Source organism: Halictus rubicundus, chromosome 1 (genome assembly GCF_050948215.1).
Source record: "Halictus rubicundus isolate RS-2024b chromosome 1, iyHalRubi1_principal, whole genome shotgun sequence".
Lineage (NCBI taxonomy): Eukaryota > Metazoa > Arthropoda > Insecta > Hymenoptera > Halictidae > Halictus > Halictus rubicundus.
Window position 1 is genome coordinate 28,082,467 of NC_135149.1, and position 27,875 is coordinate 28,110,341.

A 27,875-nucleotide genomic window follows, 5' to 3' on the forward strand; every position below is an offset into this window, starting at 1 on the left:
TTTCGTATAATGTCACCATCACGTCCATTACCAATTAAGCGACTTCAACGTTACCTTCACATTAGTATACGGTTATTATTGTAATATTATGTATGTAATACAGACCACAAAATAACCTCTCATCGGAGGTTACAACTGTTCAATAAAAAAACAAAAAAAAATAAGCAAGTATTTCGTCGACTAAAATCGTATTGGTTACAAATAAGGATTATAAGTAACATTTTTTCTCTTGTTGGTAAATGTTGTCGTTGAGAGAAATTCATTTCGATCGCTTATAACAGTTATCAATGAGAGAAATTCATTTCGATCGCTCATGACAGTTATCAATGAGAGAAGTTAATCTCGATCGCTCAGTTTTTCTTCATGGATAACAGTTGTCGAGGAGGATCCAATTTTTTGGACACTAATAACCGTTATTTGTAACCAAAAAGCATAAAAATCGATATTTTTTAATCATTTTGTTGTTCGACTTTTTTTCTTTATATTTTGTGTGGATTATCCTTACATTTCAATAATATTCGACTTTTTATCAATGATTTTTGCCGTAGAAAATTTTAAAACAATTGTTATTTTTGGTCTCTGGGAATTTCATTTCTTAAATTAAACGGTAGTCAATGATGACTCGTTAGGAGATGCTTATCTAATCTGACAAAGTGATATTCTGTTTTGCGGATCGAGCGTCTTTCTTCCGGCGATCGAGAAAACTCGATTGCCCGTTTATCAATTTTCGTATCCTGTTAACACGCTAAACGCGGAGCTTGTGTATATGAACTTCCCGTTCGCGCTGCGCGTAACCGCAAGTTTGTGTATAAACAGAGGTCACCTTTCCGAGTCGACCGACGCGTCGCCTAAACGAAAAGCCTAGTGTCGGTTTTCGTGGACTGACGCCGCCTGAATGGAAAGTTTGATGTCGGTCCCGTGGGACCGGCGTAGCGTGATCCGTGTTGATCATGTCGCGCACGTAACCTGTTGTGCCTCGGGATTAGGTTTCAAAGCATTCTGGCGGAAGTTTATGGTGATTCTTGGGGCGTTGTTTGCAGGATCTTGGGATTTCAGATCAGAGGATTGAGGAATTCTTTGGAACTTGAGCTGAGAGGTTCTGCGATTTTAATTTCCAGTCATTTTTATTTGGCACTTCGAAATAATAAAGTGTGGTCCATATTGAAATGTTTCGATTTAAAAAAAATTCTAGCGTAACGCTTCGTCCGTTTTTGTTCAAGAAAAAATTGTGGTGCATTTGTAATTTTCCAATTGGAAGAAACTCTTTTTACAATACACACGGAAAGAAATTAGATATCGTGCCGACACTTCCTTTATTCTCTACGAGACAATGGATACAGTGTATACTTCTGAAAGTAGTCAACAAGATAAAAAAAAAGAAGGTTGAACGCCTACGGACGTCCTCTGATAAAATTGCGAGAGTTAAGGGATGGGGGTAATTACAGACGAACGAATCTTCATTTATTAAACGCGCGAGTACGTTAAATAGTTAATTAATAATAATAATAATTAATAATAATAATAATAATTAAATATATATTAGAATTTCATCTCTCTCTCTCTCTTTCAATAACTCCCAGTGTCCAATCCAAGCGAATCCGATCGAACAGTTTTTACCACCGTTGCTCTTCATCGACATAAAACAATTTTTCCAAAATAAAACAATACCATAGAAAGCATCATCCTTTACTAACATGACAGAATAGAAAACAATGGAACCTCAATTACTGAACCGAATCGACTGCGGACTGGACTAGGCTGAATTAACGATCCTAAACGTTACAAAAAAAAAAAAAAAACGATCCTAACACGTGGTGCACAACGATCCAAGCCGATGACGTTTCCAATCAGCTCAGAAGTCCTTCTTCTTGTCCTTGTCGACGAGGACGTTGTCGTGGTAGCTGATCTCTTGTCCGGCGACTGCAGGATGAAGATAATGCGGCTCCACATCGATCTTCTCCTTCACGTCCGAGTCCAACACCATGGAATGATGGGGTCCCCGGTGCAAGACCGTCGTCGTCGAGTGATGCTGCTGTTGTTGTTGTTGCTGTTGTTGCTGCTGTTGTTTCCCGGTCGACTGGTGCTGATGCTGATGCTGATGCGTGTGCTGTTTCTCCTCCTCCTGGCCATACTTCTTCAACAACTCCCTCAACTGCTCCAGGTCGATCTCCTCCCCGGACTTCGAGAACAACTCCTTCGGCAACAAGTCCGCAGCCAATTCGTCCGACTTCTCCGAGTCCTTGAACTGCTTGTACAGCTGCAGGAAACGCTCGTCAGCCTTCACGCCGTCCCTCGTCGTGTTCTTCGAGGCGTTCAGGTTAGGGTTCAGTAGAAGATCAGGCGTTTCGTGCACTATGTTCACGTTCTTGTCCAGGTTCTCCTCGGTCAGGCTCTGCAGCAGGGTGTTGTAGTCCGGTTTGATCCGGGACGTCTCCATGCAGGAGCTGCAGGAACAGTTCGTGATGATCTGGACCTTCTTCTGCATCGTGATCGGATTGTTCTCTTCATCCTTGCAGTCCAGCGTCACCTGGAATTACGACGAGGTGTGTCAGCAACTGGGCATGTCTTTGATGAAGTGGGATGATGATTGAATTGGAAGATGTTAGGCAATTGTGGTGGGATTGAAGAAGAAAAATGTGGCTGGGTCAAGCAAGACCCATAGAATGCACCAGGGTCAGTGGTGGGTCAAATGAAAAATTCTACACGGTGTATAAAATGTTTGAACATGTTCACAATGTACAGTGAAATAGAAAATCTTTAATAAAATGAGGATTTGATCCGATTAAAAAATATTACACAATAGTGACAAGATTAAAGCATAAGAAGAAGTGGATGGGTCCAGGAAGACCCATAGAACGCTGCAGGGTCAGTGGTGGGTCAAATGAAAAATTCTACACGGTGTATAAAATGTGTGAACATGTTCAGAATGTACAGTGAAATAGAAAATGTTTAATAAAATGAGGATTTGATCCGATCAAAAAATATTACTCAATAGTGACAAGATTAAAGCATAAGAAGAAGTGGATGGGTCCAGGAAGACCCATAGAACGCTGCAGGGTCAGTGGTGGGTCAAATGAAAAATTCTACACGGTGTATAAAATGTTTGAACATGTTCACAATGTACAGTGAAATAGAAAATCTTTAATAAAATGAGGATTTGATCCGATCAAAAAATATTACACAATAGTGACAAGATTAAAGCATAAGAAGAAGTGGATGGGTCCAGGAAGACCCATAGAACGCTGCAGGGTCAGTGGTGGGTCAAATGAAAAATTCTACACGGTGTATAGAATTGTTTGAACATGTTCACAGTGAAATAGAAAATTTTTAATAAAAGGAGGATTTGATCCGATCAAAAGATATTACACAATAGTGACAAGATTAAAGCATAAGAAGATGTGGATGGGTCCAGGAAGACCCGAAGAACGCAGCAGGGTTGACAGTAAATCAATCAAAAATTCTACACTGTGTAAAAACAGTTCAGTTGACAGTAATACAGTGATTTCTCTATATATGTCGCCAAGGCCTGGATGGTAAACGTCGCGGAATTATCCCCACTGCCGCGGGGTATACCCCGTGAGGGGCCAAGAAGCATGAGCAGCCTCGCACGCCGAGGAGTGTAAACATGACACGAAAGACCCGTGTTGTTGACATATATCGAGAAAATATTTAGTAAAGTCAGGATTTGTCTAGATGCAAAGATATTATACAATTGTGATGAGATTAAGGAACAAAAAAATGTGAATGGGTCAAGAAAAACCCGAGGAACACGGCAGAATTAATATTAAATCAAACTAAAAATTCTACAGTGTAATATAAAAATTGAAAAATGATTGATCGATACGACGATGTAGTATAAATAAGAAAATCTGAACGGAATGGGGAGTTGTTTAGATTAAAAAGTATTTGAAGGGACAGGTACGTGATGGGACAAGCAGAGTGACCGTGGAAATGGGAGATAACGTTATCAAATATTTTCGTGGTAGCTAAACAGGTTTAAACGGTGGACACGAGGGGTTGTGACAGGGTGTTTGTCGCCCGCTCGTTAATTTACCGTGTGCCAGACGCTGTCGAGGGGCTGACACGAGTCGCAGTATGGTCTGATGAGGTCTCCGGGCGCGGACGGCTCGCTATGGGGCACCATGTACGAGAAACAAGCGCCGACGCACACATTGTTGTCCAGCTCCTTCGAGGAACACTGCGGCCATGTGACTACCTGCTTGATGGGGGTCGTCTTGCACCAGCTGTGCTTGTCGGGGTAGAGCACTATGTTGTGGACCTTGAAACGAACCGTCATGTTGAGTGTCATCCCCCATTAAGGGGTCTAGGACGTGCTTAGCCGACAACCCGAACGAACCGTGACCTTTCGAAATTTTGTCTGATAAAACCAATGGGCTTTCTTGTCAAACGAATACTTCATTAAGAGGTACATATGTTGGACTGCTTGTGGTAATTTTTTTGTTGCAAGATTTTTAAGAACGGCCAAATAATAATTTTTTCTCTCCATTGGTCTTTTGTTGAAGGTGCTGTACGATTTTTTGAAGATTCTCTTAATATTTTATTTAATGGATAGAGTTTATGAAAAATTTTATTTATTTGAAATGTTAGTTGTTTCACAGGATACCTACTCGTGGATTAAAAAAGGAATTTTCATTGAAAATTATCCCTCGCGTGCCCACTAAATAAAATCCTTTATCAACTGAGTTTAATTAGTCAATCTTTATGAAAAATAAAATGTATAAACATCAAGGTTTAAAGGTAAAGGTCTTCTTTGAATAATTTTCATAAGCTGACACTAGTACATTGATGCTGCACCTATTCAGCTTTATTCAGTTTTGTCATTAATGCATAAAACCCACAGTCTTCTGATGATCCTTTTACTTCAGAGAAGGAGCTAGTGTTCAGACGTTTCTTCAGGATACTGCAACCAAAAAATTCCTACAACATGTCCAATAAATGTACTTTCAAATGAGGTTCTTCTTCCGAAGAATGGTTCATTAGGTTTTCCAGAAAAAATTTCCGTCGGTCACGGTTCCCTCAGATTGTTAAGCAGACACGGTCCCCTTTTTAGAGGGAACATAAAACAAAAGGGGGAAAAAAATATATATATCGAAGGAGATGATCGGATAAACCTTGTGCTCTCGGTGCGCAAGAAGAAGGGTCGACTGGACGAGCAGCAGGATCGCCACCGTCAGATGACACGTCGATCCCATGATCCCTGAAACAATGCAAAGAGAGAGAGGGTATCCGAATCTTTCCAACTGATCGACAGGTCGCTGTGAAATAGTTGCCAGGTAAGAAAAGTCCGCGGGACCAAAACTTTCTCCGTGTGGTTAAAACCGCCGGAGAACGAGCCCACCATGGAATTTCGCGATTGCAATTCCGAGGCGAGGCGTGTTGCGTGCACGTGTGCAAAGTCGACGGCCTCTTGGCCCCCTCCACGGATGAATGAAAGTCGCAATAGCGACGGGCTTGTCGCGTTGCTATGCGTACTGTTGTGATTCGCATGAAAATTTTAATAAGTACGCGCTCATTCTTCCTACTCTCCATCTTAACCCTATGACTTCGAATGGATCACTCTACTATCCCCGTACCATCACACTAATGCTAACAATTTTTCTAACATCCTCGAATTAATTTCTTCTCAAATAATGGCACTTTCATTGTGCTACCTGTTCAAGGGGCGAATTCATGCCATCAAATCACAGTATATTCAAAACGAAAAATAGCTATATATTACTGATAAATCAGTCTAGTACCTCTCCACTGTCACACCAATTTTTACAATTTTCCTAGCACCCTGAATTAACTTTTAGGTCCTCAAGTAATGACACTTTGATTATGCAACCTGTTCAAGGGGCGACTTCATCCCATCAAATCACAGTATACTCAAAACAAAAAATAGCTACACAGTCATGATAAATCACTCTACCACACCTCGACAATCACACCAATTTTCACAATTTTCCTAACACCCTAAAATTAATTTTTAGCTTCTCAAATAATGGCACTTTGATTGAGCAACCTGTTCAAGGACCGACTTCATCCCCTAAAACCACATTGTAGTCAAAACAAAAAATAGCTGTATATTACTGATAAATCACTCTACTACCCCTCCACAATCACACCAATTTTCACAATTTTCCTAACACCCTAAAATTCATTTTTAGCTTCTCAAATAATGGCACTTTGATTGTGCTACCTGTTCAAGGGGCGACATCATCCCCCAAAATCAGAGTATATTCAAAACAAAAAATAGCTGTATATTACTGATAAATCACCCTATCATCCCTCCACTATCACACCAATTTTCACAATTTTCCTAACACCCTAAAATTAAATTTTAGCTTCTCAAATAATGACACCTTGTTTGTGCAATCTGTTCAAGGGATGTTGTCAGTTGATAAAATCACAGTATATTCAAAACAAAAAATAGCTGTATATTACTGATAAATCACCCTATCATCCCTCCACTATCACACCAATTTTCACAATTTTCCTAACACCCCAAAAATTAAATTTTAGCTTCTCAAATAATGACACCTTGTTTGTGCAATCTGTTCAAGGGATGTTGTCAGTTGATAAAATCACAGTATATTCAAAACAAAAAATAGCTGTATATTACTGATAAATCATTCTAGTACCCCTCCCCTGTTACACCAATTTTCACAATTTTCCTAGCACCCTAAATTAATTTTTAGCTCCTCAAATAATGACACCTTGTTTGTGCAACCTGTTCAAGGGATGACTTCATCCCCTAAAATCACAGTACATCCAAAACAAAAAATAGCTGTATGTTACTGATAAATCACTCTACTATCCCACTACTATCACACCAATTTTCACAATTCCTAACACCCTAAAATTAATTTTTAGCTTCTCAAATAATGGCACTTTGATTGTGCGACCTGTTCAAGGGACGACTTCATCCCCTAAAACCACGGTATACTCAAAACAAAAAACGGCTGTATATTACTGATAAATTACTCCACTAACTCTCCACAATCACACCAATTTTCACAATTTTCCTAGCACCCTAAAGTTAATTTTTAGCTTCTCAAATAATGGCACCTTATCAGTTCAAGGGATGTTGTCAATTCCTAAAATCACAGTATATTCGGTAAGATTTCCCCCAAAAAAATATCTGTACATTACAGACGGCCCATGGCAGTCCCCATGGGCCCCTCGTTGCCCCGCGATCCCCGGTTCGACGACCGTCTGAAATTACGTCACCGGGATTTGTCGTGGTGCCGTTTCGGGGCTGTCGGCTCTTCCTTTTTTCGTCGCGTTCGTCGCGTGAATTTTGTTTAAAGCGAGAGCCCGCCGCACCGGTGCGTGCGCATAGGGGGCTCGTAAACGCGACGGGGCCCGGTCCCATGGAACACAGGGTTAATAGAGGGGCCCAGGAAGATGGGAGGCCGGGGGGGGGGGGGGGGAAGAGGCGGCCGGTATCGGCGCTTCATTCATAAATCGTCAAGCCGATTCCCCGATTCCGCCGACGACGAGGAGCCGGGGATATGCTCGAGTTTTAAAGTCGCCGAGATTCCGAGATAACGGAATTCCCCGCCGCCCCTCGGGATCACCGGGAAACAGGAGACTTTCTCGTGGATGTCCCGACCATAAATAGCGTCGGATTTAGGGTACGAGGCTTGAATACGCGATGCACCTCCTTCCGGCGATGTGTCAGGCTTCCCTCGTGCCGACACGACCACGACGACGGAAAAACGACGCTGCCGGCTTGTTGCTTTCGGAATGATCGCTGTTGCGCCGCGAATAAATTATGGCCGCCGCTGCTGATTTTTCGGAAATCGGTTGCCGAGAGAGAGAGCTCGGGCGACTTCTGTTCCCTCCGAGGATTTTTACCGGGGTCGGAGTAGACTTTTTTGGGGATTTTTGGTACGGGTTTCTCGTGTGCTCTTTTGATTTCCGATGATTTTATAGGTTATGAATTTTATAGGTTATGTATGTAGGTGTGGGAGGATAAAACGCGTCCATTTTCTCCGGAATTTTCTGGTTCTTCTTGGGATCATACTTCTACTGGAATATTCAAGATATTTGGGCGCAATTAATGCTAATCGCAACGGAATTGAAACAAATAAGGGGCTGTTGTTTTTTGACTGTTCTAAGCTTTCGGAAAATCCAAAAAATTCCTGGAACTCGTATTGAATTCCCTCCGTCCGAACGTCAAATATTCGAAAGCATTAACCCATTTACAACATAATACCGATACGTACATTTGCCTTGACAACACATTTTGCATTTACAATACCAACAATACATTTGCATTTATCAGCAAACTTTTTGTTTTATTATGTTTAAGTAGAAAAATGACTACGAGTAAAAGAACTTCATATTGCAGCATTATAAGAAAAAATAAATTGAGCGTATACAGGGTGAGTCACCTAACGTTTGCACCTCAAATATCTTTGTCGTTTCTAAAGATACGTAAAATATGGTAAGGACAAAGTTGAATGGTATAATGGGGCTGACCCGATGCCAAAAAAGAAATTTTGTTTTTATGTCATTTTTTTAGAGATATCAAGGTCACCTTGACTTTTTTTAATGGAACCATCCGTTTTTAAACACCTACAACGATAGTCCCTTTCATTAAGAATTCAGTGACAATAATTATTCCAAGGTACATACGCTCCGGTGATAGTGACCAGGAAAATTGAGCGTATATACAGGGTGACCCACATAAATGGGAACACCTAAATATCTTTCGTATTTACAGACCTGTCAGAAAACTTCAGAGGACAAAGTGACACTATTGCAGGGGGACAATATAATGGTGAAGAAAAAAATTGTTTATGTCGTGTTTTTTAATGAAATTTCAAGGTCACCGATGTTTTTTTAAATGGAATAGTATATTTTTTTACGATAGCATGATAGACAATAAAAAACTGAATTTAGTGGATACCACCTTTTTGACCTTGAAACGACCTTGAGCAAGAATAATCACGTTAAAACTTGCGTGTTTCAGCAAAGATTGCGCGTTGTTTACGTCGGGTTGACCTTTACATATCATAATAAATGTTCGAAATGTAGACCATCCTCATTTATGCAATATTGCAATCTTATCTTTCGTATACGCTAACGATGCAAATGGTTTAACGGGAACATAGAAATATCGAAGAGAAAGAAATTCAAATTCCCTGTAATAACCTGGTAATAAAACCTTTTGTCCACCACTCCCCTTCGCAACAGAAACAAAAAGTTCCTCTAGAAACACCTTGAAATCTTTATCTCTCCGCCAGAAGGAAAAAGGAAGAGCCCCCGGGACCATCCTCGAATGTTTATCTCTCGGCCGGAAAGAAAAAGGAAGAATCTCCACCAATTACCCAGCAACCACCGGTCCCCGTCACTTCCTCGATCGGCACATCCGTCTCCCACTATCGGTCCCTTTGTTTCTATTTTCCCGGGGCGATCGGTAATGAAGCAATAATTCGGTATAGAGGGAACGAGCCCTCGGAAGAGGAATTAACGAGCGACGGAGAAAACGAGCTTGGCAAAATGAAGAAGCGAAACGGGGCAGAAGTTAGGGGGCGAGGTCCCGGGGTAGGTCGGATCGATGGCGACGGAGAAAAAAGCGTCAATCTCATCGTACGATCTTTCTTGATCCTTCGGGACGATCACCGTCGAACAAGTGGCAGGCACGACAAGGTAAAAGGATGTGCAGGTTCCAATTACGAGGCGCACCGGCCGTTTTTTCGTCTCGGCGAAAGCCCATCGGATGGATCCGTTTCTCTGCTCTCGGCTATCCCCTCCCCCCTTCTCTTTCTCTCATTCTATGTGTGTGTGTGTGTGTGCGTGGACCCGTTTCGTGCATCCTCCGTTTTCAGCCCTTCAGGAATTCACTTTGTCGTTGGACTCGCGAGTTGGATTCCTGACAACAGAAGGAATCTCGTCCCTCCCCGGACAATTGGTCCCCGGTATTTCCAAGGAGAGGATCAACTTTTCGTTCCCCTCCGATGCATTTCAATTCCAAGATCCCTCCTTCACCGTCGTCCTTCTCCTTCCTTCCTTCCTTCCTTCCTCTCTTTCTCGCCCCTGCGGGCCTTCTTCCAAACGGTTCCACCGGCCTTTTCTTCGACTGTTCCATCCCGCGCCACTTCGTTCGTGGAACCTTTTTCTTCTCTCCGCGTCCTGGCCGCCCGTTCTACTTTTATTCTCACGCGGCCCTCTTGGGGTACACTCCTCGTCCCCGCTTCTCCTCGCCCCGACGTTTCTTATTCCGAGTTCCAAGAAGCACGGAAGCCGCCGCGACCACGAAACCCGATCACGGATCGAGAGGATCGAGGATACACCCCCTTGATAACCGAGATGATAAGGGAACCGGGACCTTTCTCCGCGGGGACGCGACCTCGGATAAGGGATGCCGCGTTAGAGGGTTGTTTCGTGACTGCTTTGGGTGTCTGAGTTCGGGGATCTTTGGGGCCCGTCGATTTCCACGGAGGACCTTGGAGAATTGAGGACGAAACTTGGACTTGGCGGAAACTCTAAGGAAAGATTGAAACTGGAATCAGTAATTTACAGTAATTTTCTTGATAAATGGAAGAGTATAAATGCAGAGGCATTCGAATTGTAATTCATTGATAGCATGTGGTGGTTAGAATGGTGCTTGCTTTGATGAATAATGTAGAGGCACTGTGGAACTGCAGCACCCCTTATTTCTATTTGATATTAATTCTATTTGATGAATTTAATTTTAGAAATCCCTCACGGCGCGGAATTAAAATCGAGCAATGACGAATGTACACGTCAAACGCAGGCCAGATGCCGCTATTATTAATTTTACGAAAAAAGTAAAGCAAAATGAGGAGGAATTACATTTTTATTCCATGTGTAACCGCCCCGCAATACAGTTTTGTTATACACGTCAAACGCGCTTAAAAATCTTTTTATGGAGCTGTGCGTTTCACAGTTCCAGCGACGTGGTGAATGACTGTTCTGCGCATGCGCACATAGAAAGCTGAAATTTTCCGGGGACCACCCCCACTAACCCTTTGCACTCGAAGCTATTTTAACTCCAAAACGAAACATTTCTTCCGACCTAGAATAATTCCTCTTTTCTTTCGTGGTATAAATACAAAAATGGTGCAATTTACTCGTGCAATACTGAAACGTTTAGTAATTTATTAGATGCAAACAAATTTAATAATGTAAAAGGTATTTTGAATAATGCAATACAGCAATTTTTAGTGGTGCCTTACAGTCGCCATTCGAGTGCTAGGGGCTAGTTTCAGCTACGAGCCGCCACTGCTTTAGAAATGATCAAATTCCGAAATTTCAAATACGAAACGGCTTATTAGATTCGATACTTAATTGTAAACATTTTTTTAAATTAATTGGCACTGTTTTGGAACGACTAGAGAATTAGATTTCCTTAGAAAACTAGATTCAGTATTGGAGCCATAAATGAAGAAGAAAGTGGACAATATCTCCCGGTATTTTGTTATGTACATAATTAAACTAGAATTGAAGGTATTGCTCTGATGTCGTCAATATTCTGACATTAGTTTTACGAAGAAGTCTTTAGAGAATCGAAAGTATTCTATGTTCGGAAAAAGAATAATAAACAAAAACGTGGTTAAACGAAGTTTGTTCGGTTTGTTTAAGACGTGATCAGGCTCGGTGTAGATTCTGAAGAAGCCAGGGAATCGTGGTTTTAATTTTACTAGGAAGTCTTTAGAGAATCGAAAGTATTCTATGTTCGGAAAAAGAATAATAAATAAGCATGTTTGACGAAGTTTGTTCGGTTTGTTTAAGACGTGATCAGGCTCTGTGTAGATTGTGAAGAAGCCAGGGAATCGTGGTTTTAATTTTACTAGGAAGTCTTTAGAGAATCGAAAGTATTCTATGTTCGGAAAAAGAATAATAAATAAGCATGTTTGACGAAGTTTGTTCGGTTTGTTTAAGGCGTGTTCGGGCTCTGTGTAGATTCTGAAGAAGGCAGGGAATCATGGTTTTAATTTTACTAGGAAGTCTTTAGAGAATCGAAAGTATTCTATGTTCGGAAAAAGAATAATAAATAAGCATGTTTGACGAAGTTTGTTCGGTTTGTTTAAGGCGTGTTCGGGCTCTGTGTAGATTCTGAAGAAGGCAGGGAATCGTGGTTTTAATTTTACTAGGAAGTCTTTAGAGAATCGAAAGTATTCTATGTTCGGAAAAAGAATAATAAATAAGCATGTTTGACGAAGTTTGTTCGGTTTGTTTAAGGCGTTTTAGGGCTCGGTGTAGATTGTGAAGGAGCCAGGGGATAGTGATTTTAATTTTACTAGGAAGTCTTTAGAGAATCGAAAGTATTCCATGTTCGGAAAAAGAATAATAAATAAGCATGTTTGACGAAGTTTGTTCGGTTTGTTTAACGCTTCTTCGGGCTCTGTGTAGATTCTGAAGAAAAGCCAGGGGATAGTGATTTTAATTTTACTAGGAAGTCTTTAGAGAATCGAAAGTATTCCATGTTCGGAAAAAGAATAATAAATAAGCATGTTTGACGAAGTTTGTTCGGTTTGTTTAACGCTTGTTCGGGCTCAGTGTAGATTCTGAAGAAGCCAGTGGATAGTGATTTTAATTTTACTAAGAAGTCGTTAGAGAATCGAAAGTATTCTATGTTCGGAAAAAGAATAATAAATAAGCATGTTTGACGAAGTTTGTTCGGTTTGTTTAAGACGTGTTCGGGCTCTGTGTAGATTCTGAAGAAGCCAGTGGATAGTGATTTTAATTTTAGTAAGAAGTCTTTAGAGAATCGAAAGTATTCTATGTTCGGAAAGAGAATAACAAATAAGCATGTTTGACGAAGTTTGTTCGGTTTGTTTAAGGCTTGTTCGGGCTCTATGTAGATTGTGAAAAAGCCAGGGAATCGTGGTTTTAATTTTACTAGGTAGTCTTTAGAGAATCGAAAGTATTCTATGTTCGGAAAAAGAATAATAAATAAGCATGTTTGACGAAGTTTGTTCGGTTTGTTTAAGGCGTTTTCGGGCTCGGTGTAGATTGTGAAGGAGCCGGGGGATCGTGGTTTAGACAGCCCGGATGAAGTGGTACTTGTAAGTCGTGAAACTCATCCGGATTAAGTACGTCCCTGTAGTGTCCTACTCGGTCATTCAAATCTCCGCTCGTGGAAATGAGATGGGCGGCCGCCGCGCCGGGCCCGTATAACCGCACACACCTCCCCTTCGCTGGCACGTACAGGGTGATTCAACAAGAATCAGCTGAGAGCTCTAATTTGCTGACTATCGTGTGTTTAGGCTAATTTACGGCAGGTGCAAGATGCTATTAGTTAACGTCAACGTCCCTCTGACACCTATCCCCGTTCACTGGCGAAACTGTCCCACAATATCTACACTTCTCCACATCGATTTCTCAACTCTACTGTACATAACCTGCTCATTCTTCATATTGGACTTCTGCTTTCAGACCAAAAAATAATATTACAACTCAAATCGAGAAATTTAAATTTAAATTACAAATTAATTAAATTTAAATTGTAAATGACTTAAATTTTAATTTAAAGAACAAATATAAATTATAAATGATATATTATGTATTTAAATTATAAAAATATTGAATATACCTTCACAGGTATTAAAAAATTGTCAACTTTTAGGGAAGCAGACTATAAAACCTTTTATACAGAAATTATAGACACACTTTCCCTACAGAATTAATTAGGTTGGCCCAAAAGTTCGTTTCGTTAACGATGGACGCTCACAAAGCAAATTCAACCTAGTTTTTAAAAAAAGCAAATTCAGTGTCTTTGCAGAAGGAAAATTGTTTGCATTAATTGCAAGATGTAGGAACCAAACACGAATTTATTTCTCTTTTCAGTGCTCCTAAGAAGTCGTACGATATGTATTTATATTCTTAAATTATTTCAGTGTCTTCGCTGTTTGAAATAATATTTACCCATTTTTGTTGTAAACGCATAAAATCCGCAGTATACTAACTCAAATGACTTAACTCTGAGGCGCCACTGCAAGTTACAATATTTAATAATTCCAGATTCAATACTTCCAGACACTTTACACACAACTAAATATTTTTCATGGAGCCAGAACAATCTCTTGCCTAATCACGCCTTTAAAAATTGTCTCCCGTTTCACAAGCGTGGACATTTTTCTCGTACAAAAAGCGCTGTGTCTTTAACACTAGGTTTACGCACCATTAAGAGTGAGTACTTTACATTACTTTATAAAAATAAGAAGAATGTGTCTATCCAAGTTTTCAGCCATTTTTTAAATAATATATACCTAAGGAAATAAGTTTGTTGAGTAATTCCACGTAGATGGATCTTCGCAATCTCAATAATCGTAAATGAAAAATATAAGAACCCGTCATTTTGACGGGTCCCGTACACCTATTAAAAATATTTCGAGGTCTCCAAAAATCGGGTACGGACATTCGCAATGATCGGACAGGAGGTGAGCTCGCAATCATCCAGAAGAAGGTGAGGGGTTAAGCGTGGCCGTTGGGAGGAAAGTCGCGCGGCGCGGCGTTAATCGTCGTGCCAGATAAATACGGCCCTGGCGGGGTCGCAGCCAGAAGTCCAAAGCTCTTTGTTGCTGCGCCACCTTCTCTTCTCGCCTCTGGGTCCGTGTCGGTGGCGTGGAGGACCTCCGGTCCACCTCCTTCTCTGTCTTCTTCCTCTCAGTCCCGTTCCTTCGATTTGCTCGTGTCGTCGAGGGCACGAGAAACGAAGAGGGACCGACGGGGCCCAGAGGAACCAACGAGAGAAAGGAAAGAGAGCGGGGAGAGAATCGCCTAGCGAGAAAGAGGGGTCCGATCACGAAAGAAAGAAAGAAAGAAAGAGGGGAAAGAGAAAGAGAAAGAGAAAGAGAAGGTGGTAGCCTTTAGCGAGCGAGACGGGAGAGGGTCCTGCGCCCAGCCGCGAGATTAATTTGATTTTCAACCAAATTTGACGCGCCCTCGGGCCTAGGCGGGCCGGCACAAAGGGCGCCGCGGATCTGTGCACGCCACGGACCCCTTGGGCCCGTTGGTCTCGCTTCAACGTCGCCCATCCCGCGGGACCCATTTAAAAAGCACCGGGGATTAAATCGGTCCTCGTCGAGCTTAACACCTCGACAGATGAAGAGGAGAGTAGGGGAGGAGGAGGAGAAGGAGGTGTGCGTGGTGGGGCCCAAACACACGGGGCCCCACGGTTCCAGGAAGCGACTAATAGGAATTCATATTTCACCCGGACTTTCCACCCGGGCCCGCGCCGGCCCGGAAGAAGAATTATTGTTTGGCGAAACTGGACGAGTGAAGAACGCAGCCGGAGAGTCAACGCGAAAGCGGACCAACGGGCCCCGTGATTTAGGGGGCCCGCCGACTGGCCGGTGCCAGCCTCTCTCCTCCCCCCCCCCCCTGTGCTGCTCCTCTCTGATCAATTAGGCGGCAGGAAAATGATTTAACGATCCAATAGCTGAGACGACTCTGCCAGAGGAGATTCCTCGGTGATTAAACCCGGTATTGGCTGCGAGCTGATGAATAATGGCGAGCTGGGATAGCTGCTCGTTATGGCGAGGTTAGGGCTCCCAGCGGACTCATCTGGATGTGCTCATGATCTAGTATGTTGTGCCATTCAGTACTATAGGCAGCAAGTTTCTATACAGATGCAATGACGAGGACGATCTTGGACATTTTCGGACTTGCAGAAGAGAATGGTTTTAGGCTCTCTGGCCTTTGAAAATTAGAGATGAGAGTATCATTAGTAATACTGCGAGCCGGGTGTCCTGAGTACGTCAAATTTTTCCATGATTTTATCACTAGGATTTTATGCATTTATGACAAAAACGGGTACGGTAACACAGTACAAACATTAGAAAAATTTTGAAATTCTGTTACATTATTTTCAACCTAATAAGCATATTAAGAAAGAAAAATATTGCTATTTCAAAATGGTGGGCGTATTTTAAAACAGTAAAGACATTAGAACAATTTTAAAAGGCTGTTACATTATTTTCAACCTAATAAGCATATCAAGAAAAAAAAAAAAAGAAATGCTATTTCAAAATGGTAGGCGCATTTTAAAACTGTAAAAACATTAGAACAATTTTAAAAAGCTGTTACATTATTTTCAACCTAATAAGCATATTAAGAAAGAAAAAAATTGCTATTTCAAAATGGTGGGCGTATTGTAAAACAGTAAAGACATTAGAACAATTTTAAAATGCTGTTACATTATTTTCAACCTAATAAGCATATTAAGAAAGAAAAAATTACTATTTCAAAATGGTAGGCGTGTTCTAAAACAGTGAAAACATTAGAAAAATTTTAAGATGCTGTTACATTATTTTCAACCTATTAAACATATTAAGAAAAAAATTCACTTCAGTCTGTTGCAATTCGGGTAGAGAATTTTTATTTTGCATAAAGATCCGCAGTCTGTCACATACGACGTATACGGTATGTTCCAACCGCACGATGAAAAGTCTGTTTAATGTGACGAGAAACGAAAAATGTGATGTGTATTATGTATGTAAATGTGTCTGTAACGACGAAGGAGTTGGATCCCGTCGGACCAGAGTTCGTACGGCCCTGACGCCCCGGGTACATGAGATACTTTCATGATCTCTTTGCCGGCGTACTTAGACGCCGGGGAAAGGGAAGAAAAGGAAGACGAGTGGAGGAAGAGAAGAAGAAGAAACGCTAGATGGTTCGAGGCTGTTCGACCAATGGAAGAACCGTCGGCGAATAGGTACAGGTTCGAGCACGTGGTACTCGCCGTTCTGTATGTACTAGTTTCTCCTCGCTCGATCACCTTCGCCGAGGTTTATCTACGCGTAACCATATCTGGATAGAATCGTCCGTGACGCGCTGCACCCGTTCCGACTATTATTCTTTTTTCGAATTCCTTTCCGGCCGACCGAGTCCAAAGACTCGAACACACTTCTCACAACAGAGAATTACTCTGACACTGTTTCCACCGAACCTGTCAAAAGATGCTCTTTAAACTTTCAAATAAAAATTTATTGCGTTCCAACTTAGCAGCCCCCAAAATATAAAATCGAATTAACGTACTGAATGAAAGAAAAATTATCCTGCGTGTATTTAACACTAGATTCACGGAGCACTGAAAAAATTTTACATTTCTTTATAAAACCAACAAGATCCATCAAAATTTTTAACTATTTTTTTCTAACATATATTGTATTATATATTTATAACATGAATATATAATAATAATATTTAGTAATAATATATTTATTGATGTATTTTTTCCTGGTGGATGCATATTTACAATCTCAGTAGTCATAAATGAAAAATAGTAGTGATATTATAAAATCGAATTAATGTACTGAATGAAAGAAAAATTATCCTGCGTGTATTTACACTAGATTCACGGAGCACTGAAAAAATTTTACGTTTCTTTATAAAACCAACAAGAGTACATCTATCCAAATTTTTAACTATTTTTTTCTAACATATACTGTATTATATATTTATAACATGAATATATAATAATAATAGTAATAATATATTTATTGATTTATTTTTGCCTGGTGGATGCATAGTTACAATCTCAGTAGTCATAAATGAAAAATAGTAGTGATATTATAAAATCGAATTAATGTGCTGAATGAAAGAAAAATTATCCTGCGCGTATTTACACTAGATTCACGGAGCACTGAAAAAATGTTACGTTTCTTTATAAAACCAACAAGAGTACATCTATCCAAATTTTTAACTATTTTTTTCTAACATATACTGTATTATATATTTATAACATGAATATATAATAATAATAGTAATAATATATTTATTGATTTATTTTTGCCTGGTGGATGCATAGTTACAATCTCAGTAGTCATAAATGAAAAATAGTAGTGATATTATAAAATCGAATTAATGTACTGAATGAAAGAAAAATTATCCTGCGTGTATTTACACTAGATTCACGGAGCACTGAAAAAATGTTACGTTTCTTTATAAAACCAACAAGAGTACATCTATCCAAATTTTTAACTATTTTTTTCTAACATATACTGTATTATATATTTATAACATGAATATATAATAATAATAGTAATAATATATTTATTGATTTATTTTTTCCTGGTGGATGCATATTTACAATCTCAGTAGTCATAAATGAAAAATAGAAGTGATATTATAAAATCGAATTAATGTACTAAATGAAAGAAAAATTATCCTGCGTGTATTTACCACTAGATTTATGAAGCACTGAAAGAATTTTACATTTCTTTGTAGAAACAAATAAGAATACGTCTATCCAAATTTTTAACTATTTTTTTCTAACATATACTATATTATATATTTATTATATATTATTATATTATTATTATATATATTATATTATATATTTATCACATAAACATACAATATAATATATATATATATATTTATCATAATTAAATAATATATATAATCTATAATATACATAATCATAAATTAAAAATAGTAGAAGGCGTCGTTTTAGCGAGTGCCGTGAACCTAGTGTTGGGAATAATGGAACACACGAAAACGAGCATTACCAAAAAGGCACAACGTCTGAAGAAAATGTCAAATTGGCCAAAGGAGCTTTGTATTCCTGGAAACAGTGTGCACGGTAAAATTGAAATCGAAAATCGCGGCGCCATCAAAACCCCATTAACGTTACACGCCGTTTACTCCCCGGTTGGAAAAAGTCCCTGGTAGTCCGTGTAAAATCCGCCGTTAGGCGTCCCGACGCGGAGAGTCGAAGGTCGGTGCCGTCGTGTCGGCTAGGTGGCCCGATCATTGGTCCCAGATTAGAGGATAATTCCGTGCGCGCAATACGTTCGCCCCGTTTTAATGAGAAATCCCTATCTCCCGATTTGGTCTAGCCCAATTTCGCATTTTGCGACCGTCCTTCGCTCCTCTTTTTTTCGCAATACGGTGCCGTGGCCGAACTAATAGGGGGCCCCGCAGGGTGAGGGTCCGTTCCAAAGAGGAAGAAAAATCGAATAAAAGAACGGTCACACACACTCGCGGTGGTAGAACGCGCCATGAAAGAGCAAGAGAATCTGTGTTGGGCCTTATAGTATATAGGAGAGAAGGAAAAAGCGAGATAGAAGACGACGCATCCCGAAGAAGGAGCCCCAGAAGACCAGATACAGAGCGACGTGATAGAGAGAGAGAGGAAAGGGGACCTAAAGGGGGGAACGAAGCAAGAAGAAGAGGAAGAAGACGACCGTAAAAAAAAAGGAGTTTGCCAACAGCACCGGAGGATGCCCCGAAAACACGCTGGACGTGTGGCGCCATCTCGGCTCCTTTTTTTTCTTCCTCCTTCGCCGCCACTCTCCGCACACCCCCCAGGTACTTGTTCCTCGTGCTTTTGTTACTTCGCCCATACTAATTCTTCGCGAGGCTGCACGGCGTGTCCCGGGGGTGGGGAGCGAGGCCCGCCGGGCCCTCGATAGTGGTGGGGGACACGGGCCCCGGACACACACCGGGCCCCCGTGCACCGGCCAGTGTCGGATTAAGCTGCTTTCGCACCCTCTTCGCTCCTCGATTAGATCGCAATTTTAAGCCCGCCGAAATTTCGACGCCCCCCTCCCTACTCGCACGGCGCAACACCCCCAGCGTTTTCCGCTCGATCATCCTCGTGCTGCCCGAGAGAGGGAGAGAGAAAGAGAGAGATTAGGGGTCCTCGAACCCCGACGTCGATGATACTAATTTCTTCGACGCCGTTTGTTTTCTTCCCGCTTGGCGCGGGGGGCCTGGTGAAAGTACGATGTAACAGTGAACGTAAGAAGAGCGTGCGGTGCGTTTTGTAAATTTTGTTCTACATTGGCGGAGTTGTCAGTAATCTCAATCGATCGAGAATCGACTACTCTTTCAAATCGGTCTTAAGTAGGATTTTATGCATTTATGACAATAAATGGGTAGGTGAAATTCTAAACTGTGGAGGCAGAAGAATTTGAGAAAATTGCTACATTATTTTAAACTTAACACTAAACCGACCAAGCATTAACATTATCTGGTGAATATTGCCTTATAAAAATGGCAACCCTAAATTTATTGCGATTATCTGTAATTTTCAATAGAATAAATGCTTGGACAAGGAAATTTGTTTTACTATTTTCCATAAATGAATTTTTATGGTCTCAGTAGTTGTAAAATATAAATGCGGCCATTTTGACCGTGGTAGGTTTAGTGTTAATGTTTGAGAGACAAAGTTCATTTTTACTTAACTTGTGTACAATCAGAATATTTTTATTTTGAAAAATCTGCAGTATATTCATCAGTTTGAACAGGCTTCTTTTTTCGCAGTAGATAAATGATCATATTTTTTAACGGGGCAGATGTATATAATAAAAAAATGTGTAAAAGATGGAGTTAGCTCAGACCACTAGCAGTTAGAATAAATTTTAACCCTTTGCACTCGAAGCTATTTTAACCCCAAAACGAAACGATTTCTTCCGACCTAGAATATTTCCCTTCTATATATATATTTTTCGTGTTATATGTACGAAAATAGTGCAATTTACTCCTACAATACTGAAATGTTTAGTAATTTATTAAATACAAACAAATTTAATAATTTAAAAAATATTTTACAGTCACCATTCGAGTGCTGAGGGTTAAAAATCCTCAAGAAAATTAGTGTTTTAAGGGCGTTTCCTTATAAACATTGTTTAATTTGAACATGTTTAAATGTATAGACTGTTATAAAACACTATACTGTTATATACTGTTAAAAATCATTCCTGTAACTTTTACGGTTAGAGCAGAAAAAATTCTTAAAGTTAAAAATTGGACATTTCTTTTTCATTGACGTTTATGATTGAAGATGACAAATTATAGAAGATTCACAAGTTGAAGACGAATGTTATAGAAAATTTACAAATTGAAGATGAATAATATAGAAAATTTACAAATTGGAGATGAATATTACAGAAGATTTACGATCCAAGACGAACATTATAGAAAACGAATTAAAGAAGATTGACGATTGAAAATGCTGGAAAAAATCCCCCACTGGTTATCGAAACTCCAAAAAAACAAGTCAAAATTTGTTTCCCACTGTTATTAACACTAAACCTACAAAACATATAAAAGTAAAAATAGAAGGGAGAAGATTGAATGTACTTAAACTTTGTACGATTTTTACTATAACATGTGCTTAAATAAAGAAGTAAATTTAATAATTTGAAAACGTTTTTACAATTTCAATAATTGTGAAATAGAAAACCGGTCACTTTGACCGTGGTATAGTGTTAAAGAAGGAACAAAATTAGACTGCCATTTCTTTGATCCAACTTTGAGAATGTTCATGTTGCACAAAGATGCGGTAAAAAATTTCCTAGGACCGGATTTTCACCATAACATGTACTTAAATAAAGCAGTAAAGTTAATCATTTGAGAACGTGTTTATAATTTCAATAATTGCGAAATAGAAAGCCAGTCACTTTGACCGTGGTATAGTGTTAAAGAAGGAACAAAATTTGACTCCCATTTCTTTGATCCAACTTTGAGAATGTTCATTTTGCACACAGATGCAGTAAAAAATTTCCTAGGACCGGATTTTCACTATAACATGTGCTGAAATAAAGAACTAAATTTAATAATTTGAGAACGTGTTTATAATTTCAATAATTGTGAAGTAGAAAACCAGTCACTTTGACCGTGGTATAGTGTTAAAGAAGGAACAAAATTTGACTGCCATTTCTTCTAACCAACTTTGAGAAAGTTCACGTTGCACAAAGATGCACTAAAAAATTTCCTAGGACCGGATTTTCACTATAACATGTACTTAAATAAAGCAGTAAAATTAATAATTTGAGAACGTGTTTATAATTTCAATAATTGCGAAATAGAAAACCAGTCACTTTGACCGTGGTATAGTGTTAAAGAAGGAACAAAATTTGACTCCCATTTCTTTGAACCAACTTTGAGAATGTTCTTGTTGCACAAAACCGCAGTAAACAATTTCCTAGGAGGGGTTCGTTTAACAGAAGAACATGGCGGGATGCAGTTTCGCAAAGCAGCGTGGCGTGTCGGAGTATCCGCGCTGGTCTGGCCGCTTCGAGGATGTTATTTCAGGAAGCCGATACGCGTCGGCCAGAAATCATTTTCCATCGAGCCCCGGTCTCTCTCGGCGAGCGCCCTCGGAAGGGGGCCAGCCTCGTTGTGTGCGCCGCTTAAAGAGCCGTTCGCCGTTGTGGCGACCGCGGCTCACTCGCCGCGGACCACATACCTGCAAACGAACGTTCTTAAAAGGGAGGGCAGAGCCCAAGAACAGGTCGTTAAAATGTAATGACATTGTTGTTTTTAATGCTCGCCTCTTTAAAACGGGCCCTTTCGTCTTCCTCGAGCCTGGGCCCCGCTACTTCAGCGTCAGCGGGCCAGCTCTCGACAAGAAAAACAAAAGAGAGCGAGAGAGAGAGAGAGAGAGAGAGAGAGAGAGAGAGAGGAAGAAGCCGAACAGCGTGAAAAAGAGAAGCGAAATAAAATTAACCGCGTCCGATCCCCGACGCGGGCCGATCGATCCGATTTTTCTTCGACCTTTCGGAAAGCTTCCTGCTCCTTCCGGATCGCCGTGGAGAGATCCCGAAGGAGCAAGATATCCCCCGAAGGGAACAGGCTTTCGGTGTCTGCTTTATCTCGACCGATTTCACGGCCGGTATCGGTCGCCTAGGTGTTCGAAGGTGCCAGCAATTTGTACTTGGCTGGTTTAATGATCTTTTCTGGTAACCGATAACCCGTTACCTGGCGAGATGACACGGCGGTTTCGACCCCGTCCGCACCGGTGTCCAGTGTCACGGGACCTCCCCGTTGCGTATCCCGCCTTCTGACTTTTCATAGTTCGCCAACGGTGGCCACACACCGGGCACGAACCGCGGAGAGGAGGACCACGACGTGTCAAAATTTCGTCGGTTTCCTCGTTTTATCCCCACGCGCCGCCGTTCCCGCCGAACGACTTAATGAGAGGTTGAAGACACCAATTAAACCCGGACGTATTATTGTCCATTTTCTGCGGCCCAATTACTCGGGAGGCGCGAACACGGCCGCATTAGCCGCGCCGAAGCTCAGCCGAGGCCTGGCTACCTGCAGCTTCGAAAAAGAAGCGCACACCGTAAGATGTAATTAACTGCAGACCACTCCTCGGGGAACAAGACCGGTTAATGATATTACGGGATGTTTGCGGGTCGACGCGATACGGTCAACAACGCTCTCGATTTCTGGGCAGATCGACTCTTTCGTAGACACCGCGTACCTGCCTGAAGAGGTGCGGTGCAGCCTGCTGAAACACTCGGATATACCCTGAAGAAATCGTCCCGCTTTTGGACCGCGGTGGTTTTCTGAATTTCGGAAAGTAACTGATTTAGTCATCATCAGAGGAATTTATTTCGTTGGACACCGTACTGTGACAAAGTACAGCGAATTACCCGATATAAGTCACTGCGAGCCTCGCGTTTAAAGGTCATTGGGACTACCCACAACACCACGGATAGTGACTCTTACATTTCCCGTGTGTATTTCAAATGCAACTCTCGGCGAGAACCACAGGTTTCGTCTAAGTGTCACTCGCTGGAACCGCGCAAGTGACTTATATCGGGATTTCACTGTACTTATGAATAATAAAGCGCAATATACTTGTCACTTCTGTGAAGCAATGTGCCTTTAGTGCCTCATAGACTCGGTGTCACTTTAATTCCTTTTTGGAACAGATTTTTATGGTTTCCCAAATTTACAGATTAAAATATGATCTTCATTTGCACAATTTATTCAGTCGATTGTCACTTTAAATTGTCAATTTACGCTGTCTGATAAACAGACTGCGGATCTTTATGCAAGATAAATTAATTTATCTGTATGCAATATAATTTATCTGCGGATATATTGCATAAAGATGCAATATATCTTCATTATAAATGATCGCCGCATCGATCATTCGATTATGATCTTTATGTTTATTTATCTTTATTATCGATGTGTAATTTACACATGAATTGCAATCTATGGGAGCTAAGTAAAAATTTATTTTGTTCATTAATAATTTGTATACGTTACAAATGGTATGTCGACATTGTTAAGCTCCTATAATCTTTTTACTGTTTTGAATTACACCTCCTCATTTTTGGCCTAAATGCATATAATCCGCAGTCTACTGATAAATTACACGAAATTTATTACGCAAATATTACACAAATTATTACATAAATTTTCTGGTAGGAATACGGTCAATCCCAAAAGAAGTCGATTTTGATCAGAAAATGTAATCAAGCCGTGTACCGAATAAGACAGTTCATCGAACAGATTGTGTTAACAATAACAATGTTTGAATAAATTTCTGTACTCGCATGAGTGCAGCGTGTCTCGGAGCATTTTTGGCGAGGCTCTGTATGATGATCAGTTTGGTCGAGCGTTCGGGGGCCTGGCTAACGGTACAGTGTTGCGGGGCGAATCTTTGAGTCGTTTAGTTTCGTTTTATTCGAGCATTTGGGCCCAGGGGGAGTGAAATACGGTTGCGGGAGATTTCGCGTGATATTTTCGAGATTAGCCAATTAAGCGCACAGTGGCGAGTCGAGTCGAGTCGGTCGCGAAAGGTCTTCATTAGAAAGGACCCGATGCCGAGAGCACTGGCTACCGCGCAACCGTTCCACAACAGAGCTCGGAACTTGGCTCTCTGTGTGTTGCTGTTGGTCTAAGAAGAGCTATCATTAACTCGAGAATAGGGTCCCGGGGTATTAGGATTAGTGGGCAAAACGTTTCGGGATAGGGTGCTTCTGGACTATTTAGCCGAGAAAGGTCCGACGGCCGTGTCCCTTTCGCCATGGTCTCGCCACTATACAGCCTGTGATCAGGCCGAGCTTGCCCTCAGCTGGTGTTAAGTTTGTACCGATACCAGTTGGACCACCGGCTCGATCATTCGGATGATATGTCTCCTTCAGGTTTGCCTGTTAACCCTTTCCGGACACTTTTGGTCCGGGCGAAAATTATTATTCCCAAATAACGCCACAGAAACTTATTCCAGGCGTTTATCCCCGTGCAATATGATTTATTTTCCGGTTACATCGAATTTCTTAGATGAAAAGGGAGGACCATTTTATGGCTATCAAAATATCGACAACAAACTAGAATTTTATTAACGGCATAGAAATATTCCTTTATACCAATACATTTCGGTTTAAAAGAAATGAATAAGTAGTTAATTAAAGTAGTAGTAATGCAATCTAATAATTTCTTTTAGAACCATTATTTAATGCTTAGCTTTAATACAATAGCCCAGGTTTATTTTTGTCCAGAATTTCGAAGACTCAGTTTCCGTTAAAAAATTTCAGTTGTATGATTGGATGGAATGGATCTAGATAGAATATCAAAAATAAGTTTCAAAAAGTCGACGAACTGTCTATATAAAGTTGAATATTGCTATCTGTGCGATGCTTAAATTCGTCATGCTTCCGAATGCTAAAAGATGATTTTTACACTTCGCTTTGGGACGAAGAAGTAGAAAGGACATATAAATTTAATTGCTTGTCTTTCTACGATTTTTTAGCACTGGATTCATTCGACACCGAGGAGCACATTGTGTTGGAGAAACGAGGAATGAATGCCGGGTAACGTAAATTGCGTAACCTATACAAGACTCGTGTATATTTTACATAAGAAGTTCATACGTCGTCCGTAATGGGTGGTGAAAAGTACAGGCTAGGCAGCCATTTTGAAACTAGTGGAATATGACAGCGTGTAGCTCCAGAAGAAGACAGTTCATTGCTGTTTCCAAAGATCTCTCTTATTGATTGAAACACAGATGAATTGTGAACACTGTAACCGTTTGACCGGGTCCATTTTGACCCAATCGGCAATTCAAGGGTTTTTTTTCGATTCTAGTCAGTATCTCGTAATACTGAACGACGATGCAACTGTGAGACCTTAAAAATTTAGTGTTTTGCACATTTAACGACGGAATCATCGGAACCAAAATGGCCGGTCTTTGACGAATACGACGTCTTGAAAAGCCAGCAGGAATATTTACTCCGCTGCTACAGAAACAGAAAAAATTGAATAACAGTTATCCACGTCTGCATACACGGACGTAAATTCCATCACAAGGAACAGCTAACTAACAAGCCTAAAAATCTAATTGTGCTACATATACTCGGTGACCAGATAATTGTCTTCTATCAACCTACATCAACTTGCCTCCTAACCTAGATCTCCCTAAAAATCAACTCTAACACTAAACCTACCGATCAAAACGACCGTTCCAGATTTTTTATTTTACAATTACTAAAATAGTAAAAGTCCTTTCGTGGGAAACGATTAAATAAATATATCTAGGAGAGAATGTATTATCGCACAAAATCCAAATAAATTCAATCTCGTCATTTTTATAAGACAACATGTATCAGTTGCTTTCAACCCAGATCTGCATCGATCCCATAAAATCTGGAATCTCATTAAATCTAAAAGAATTTCTGCAGCATCTCGACCCATAAAACTCGCGAACAGCCTAAAACCGAACGACGAAACCTCGCAAACCTCCCGCGGCCGCCTAATCTCCCAAAACAAACCTTTTTCGTTCGATCGCAAGCTTCCCGTCGGATCGCGGACCTCGCCCGATCGATCCGAAAGGAAACGATCGCCGAACATCTCTCGCAACACCTCCCGTCCGAGTAGCATGATCCCGAGTCCCGGCGGAGTTCCGCAGACTCCTCGAGAGCCAGGTTCCCGTCGACGTTAAAATCGGTGTGCAATCGGTACCGCGATCGGCTCTCGGTGAACGGTTGGAGTCTGCGGTCTCGGCGTATCGCGTTGCTGGCAACTCTGGCAACGATCTCGTGCGCTCGTTGCCAGCACACACACACACACACACACAGCCTTGGATTTTCTGAAGAGACTGTCACTCACCTCGGTGTACGTCAGCGACGTCGCGAACTACGACGCACCACTCTTGGACGACGAAGGACCACGCCGTGGAACGATCTCCTCCGTCTCGATCGAGATCGGGGCGCCGAACCTCGGGGGAGAAAAAAAAATAAAGAACGAGGATTTTCCGCAAGGATTTCCTTCGGCGAGGGTCCCGCGACAGTAGGGAGGGGAGGAGGAGTATTCGCGAACGGGGAACTCTTCTCTTGTTCTCTTTCACTGGCCGATCTTTCTTCTTTTCTTCCGGGGCCCTCGTTTCGCGGCCCCGAAGAGGCGGAGGATGATATCTCGAGGCGGATTCGCGAACGCGAATGCGCGCCGACTATCCGACTCTGTTCCGTTCCGGAGCGGTTTTGCGCCTCGCGTAGAGAGAGAGAATAACACACTCGGGGAGATCCGATATGAGGCTGAGCCGAACCGAGCTGAGGTTGAACACGAAACTGTGCTGCCGATCTCTCGTGTTCCGTTCTCTCCTCCTCCTCTCCTCTCCTCTCTCGCGGCTCTCCACCTCCACCAGCACACCACCACTAACACCGGAGAGTCTCCTTCAGCTCCTCCTTCTTCTACTCCGAGAGTGTACGCGTATACCTTCGTTCGGTTCCGCGCCGTTCCCGTTCCGTTCTCTCTCCTTCTTCGTCCACCGGTTGCCACCAGGTAACTGCTCTTCGGGGCAGAAAGAGAAAGGATCATTATATACACTGGCTCTCTGGAACACGACCGGCCGAGAGAGGAGAGCCGTGCCGCGGAGGAGAGGGAGGGATCAACGGTAAGCAAGAGAGATCTTTGACTACCTCCACCAACGACGACCAACGACGACCGCCGTCGTCGTCGTCGTCGTCGTCGTCGTCGTCGTCGCGTGTACTGTAAAAAGCAAGATCGCCCGAGGCCTTACACCTCGAACCAGTAAAACTTGTCGTACGCTAGTGCTGAAGTGCGCGAGCCGAGCCGATGCGCTTTGCATCATGCTCAGCCGGTTCCGAGTGATTTGGGAGAACGGTTTCTTCTTCGGATTGTTAAGG

At 41.4% G+C, this 27,875-nt stretch overlaps 1 protein-coding gene across 1 annotated transcript; it reads right to left on the reverse strand.

Annotated features, from left to right (window-relative positions):
* Positions 1 to 1,294: 1,294 nt before the first annotated feature.
* Positions 1,295 to 27,399, reverse strand: LOC143360318 (uncharacterized). The gene is made up of 4 exons (XM_076799039.1): positions 26,839 to 27,399; positions 5,133 to 5,218; positions 4,055 to 4,279; positions 1,295 to 2,527 (listed from the first exon to the last, which is right to left on the reverse strand). The coding sequence occupies exons 2-4, from the start codon at positions 5,211 to 5,213 to the stop codon at positions 1,853 to 1,855; spliced, it is 981 nt and encodes a 326-aa protein (XP_076655154.1). The 5' UTR covers positions 5,214 to 5,218; positions 26,839 to 27,399; the 3' UTR covers positions 1,295 to 1,852.
* Positions 27,400 to 27,875: the final 476 nt, after the last annotated feature.

Excerpts from the sequence above, each read along its gene's own strand:
- LOC143360318 (XM_076799039.1), bottom strand. The coding sequence starts at position 5,213 with ATGGGATCGACGTGTCATCTGACGGTGGCGATCCTGCTGCTCGTCCAG. Across the intron at positions 4,280-5,132 it reads TTGCGCACCGAGAGCACAAG|GTCCACAACATAGTGCTCTA; the intron begins GTTTATCCGATC and ends GTTCGTTTCAAG. Across the intron at positions 2,528-4,054 it reads TCGACAGCGTCTGGCACACG|GTGACGCTGGACTGCAAGGA; the intron begins GTAAATTAACGA and ends TCGTAATTCCAG.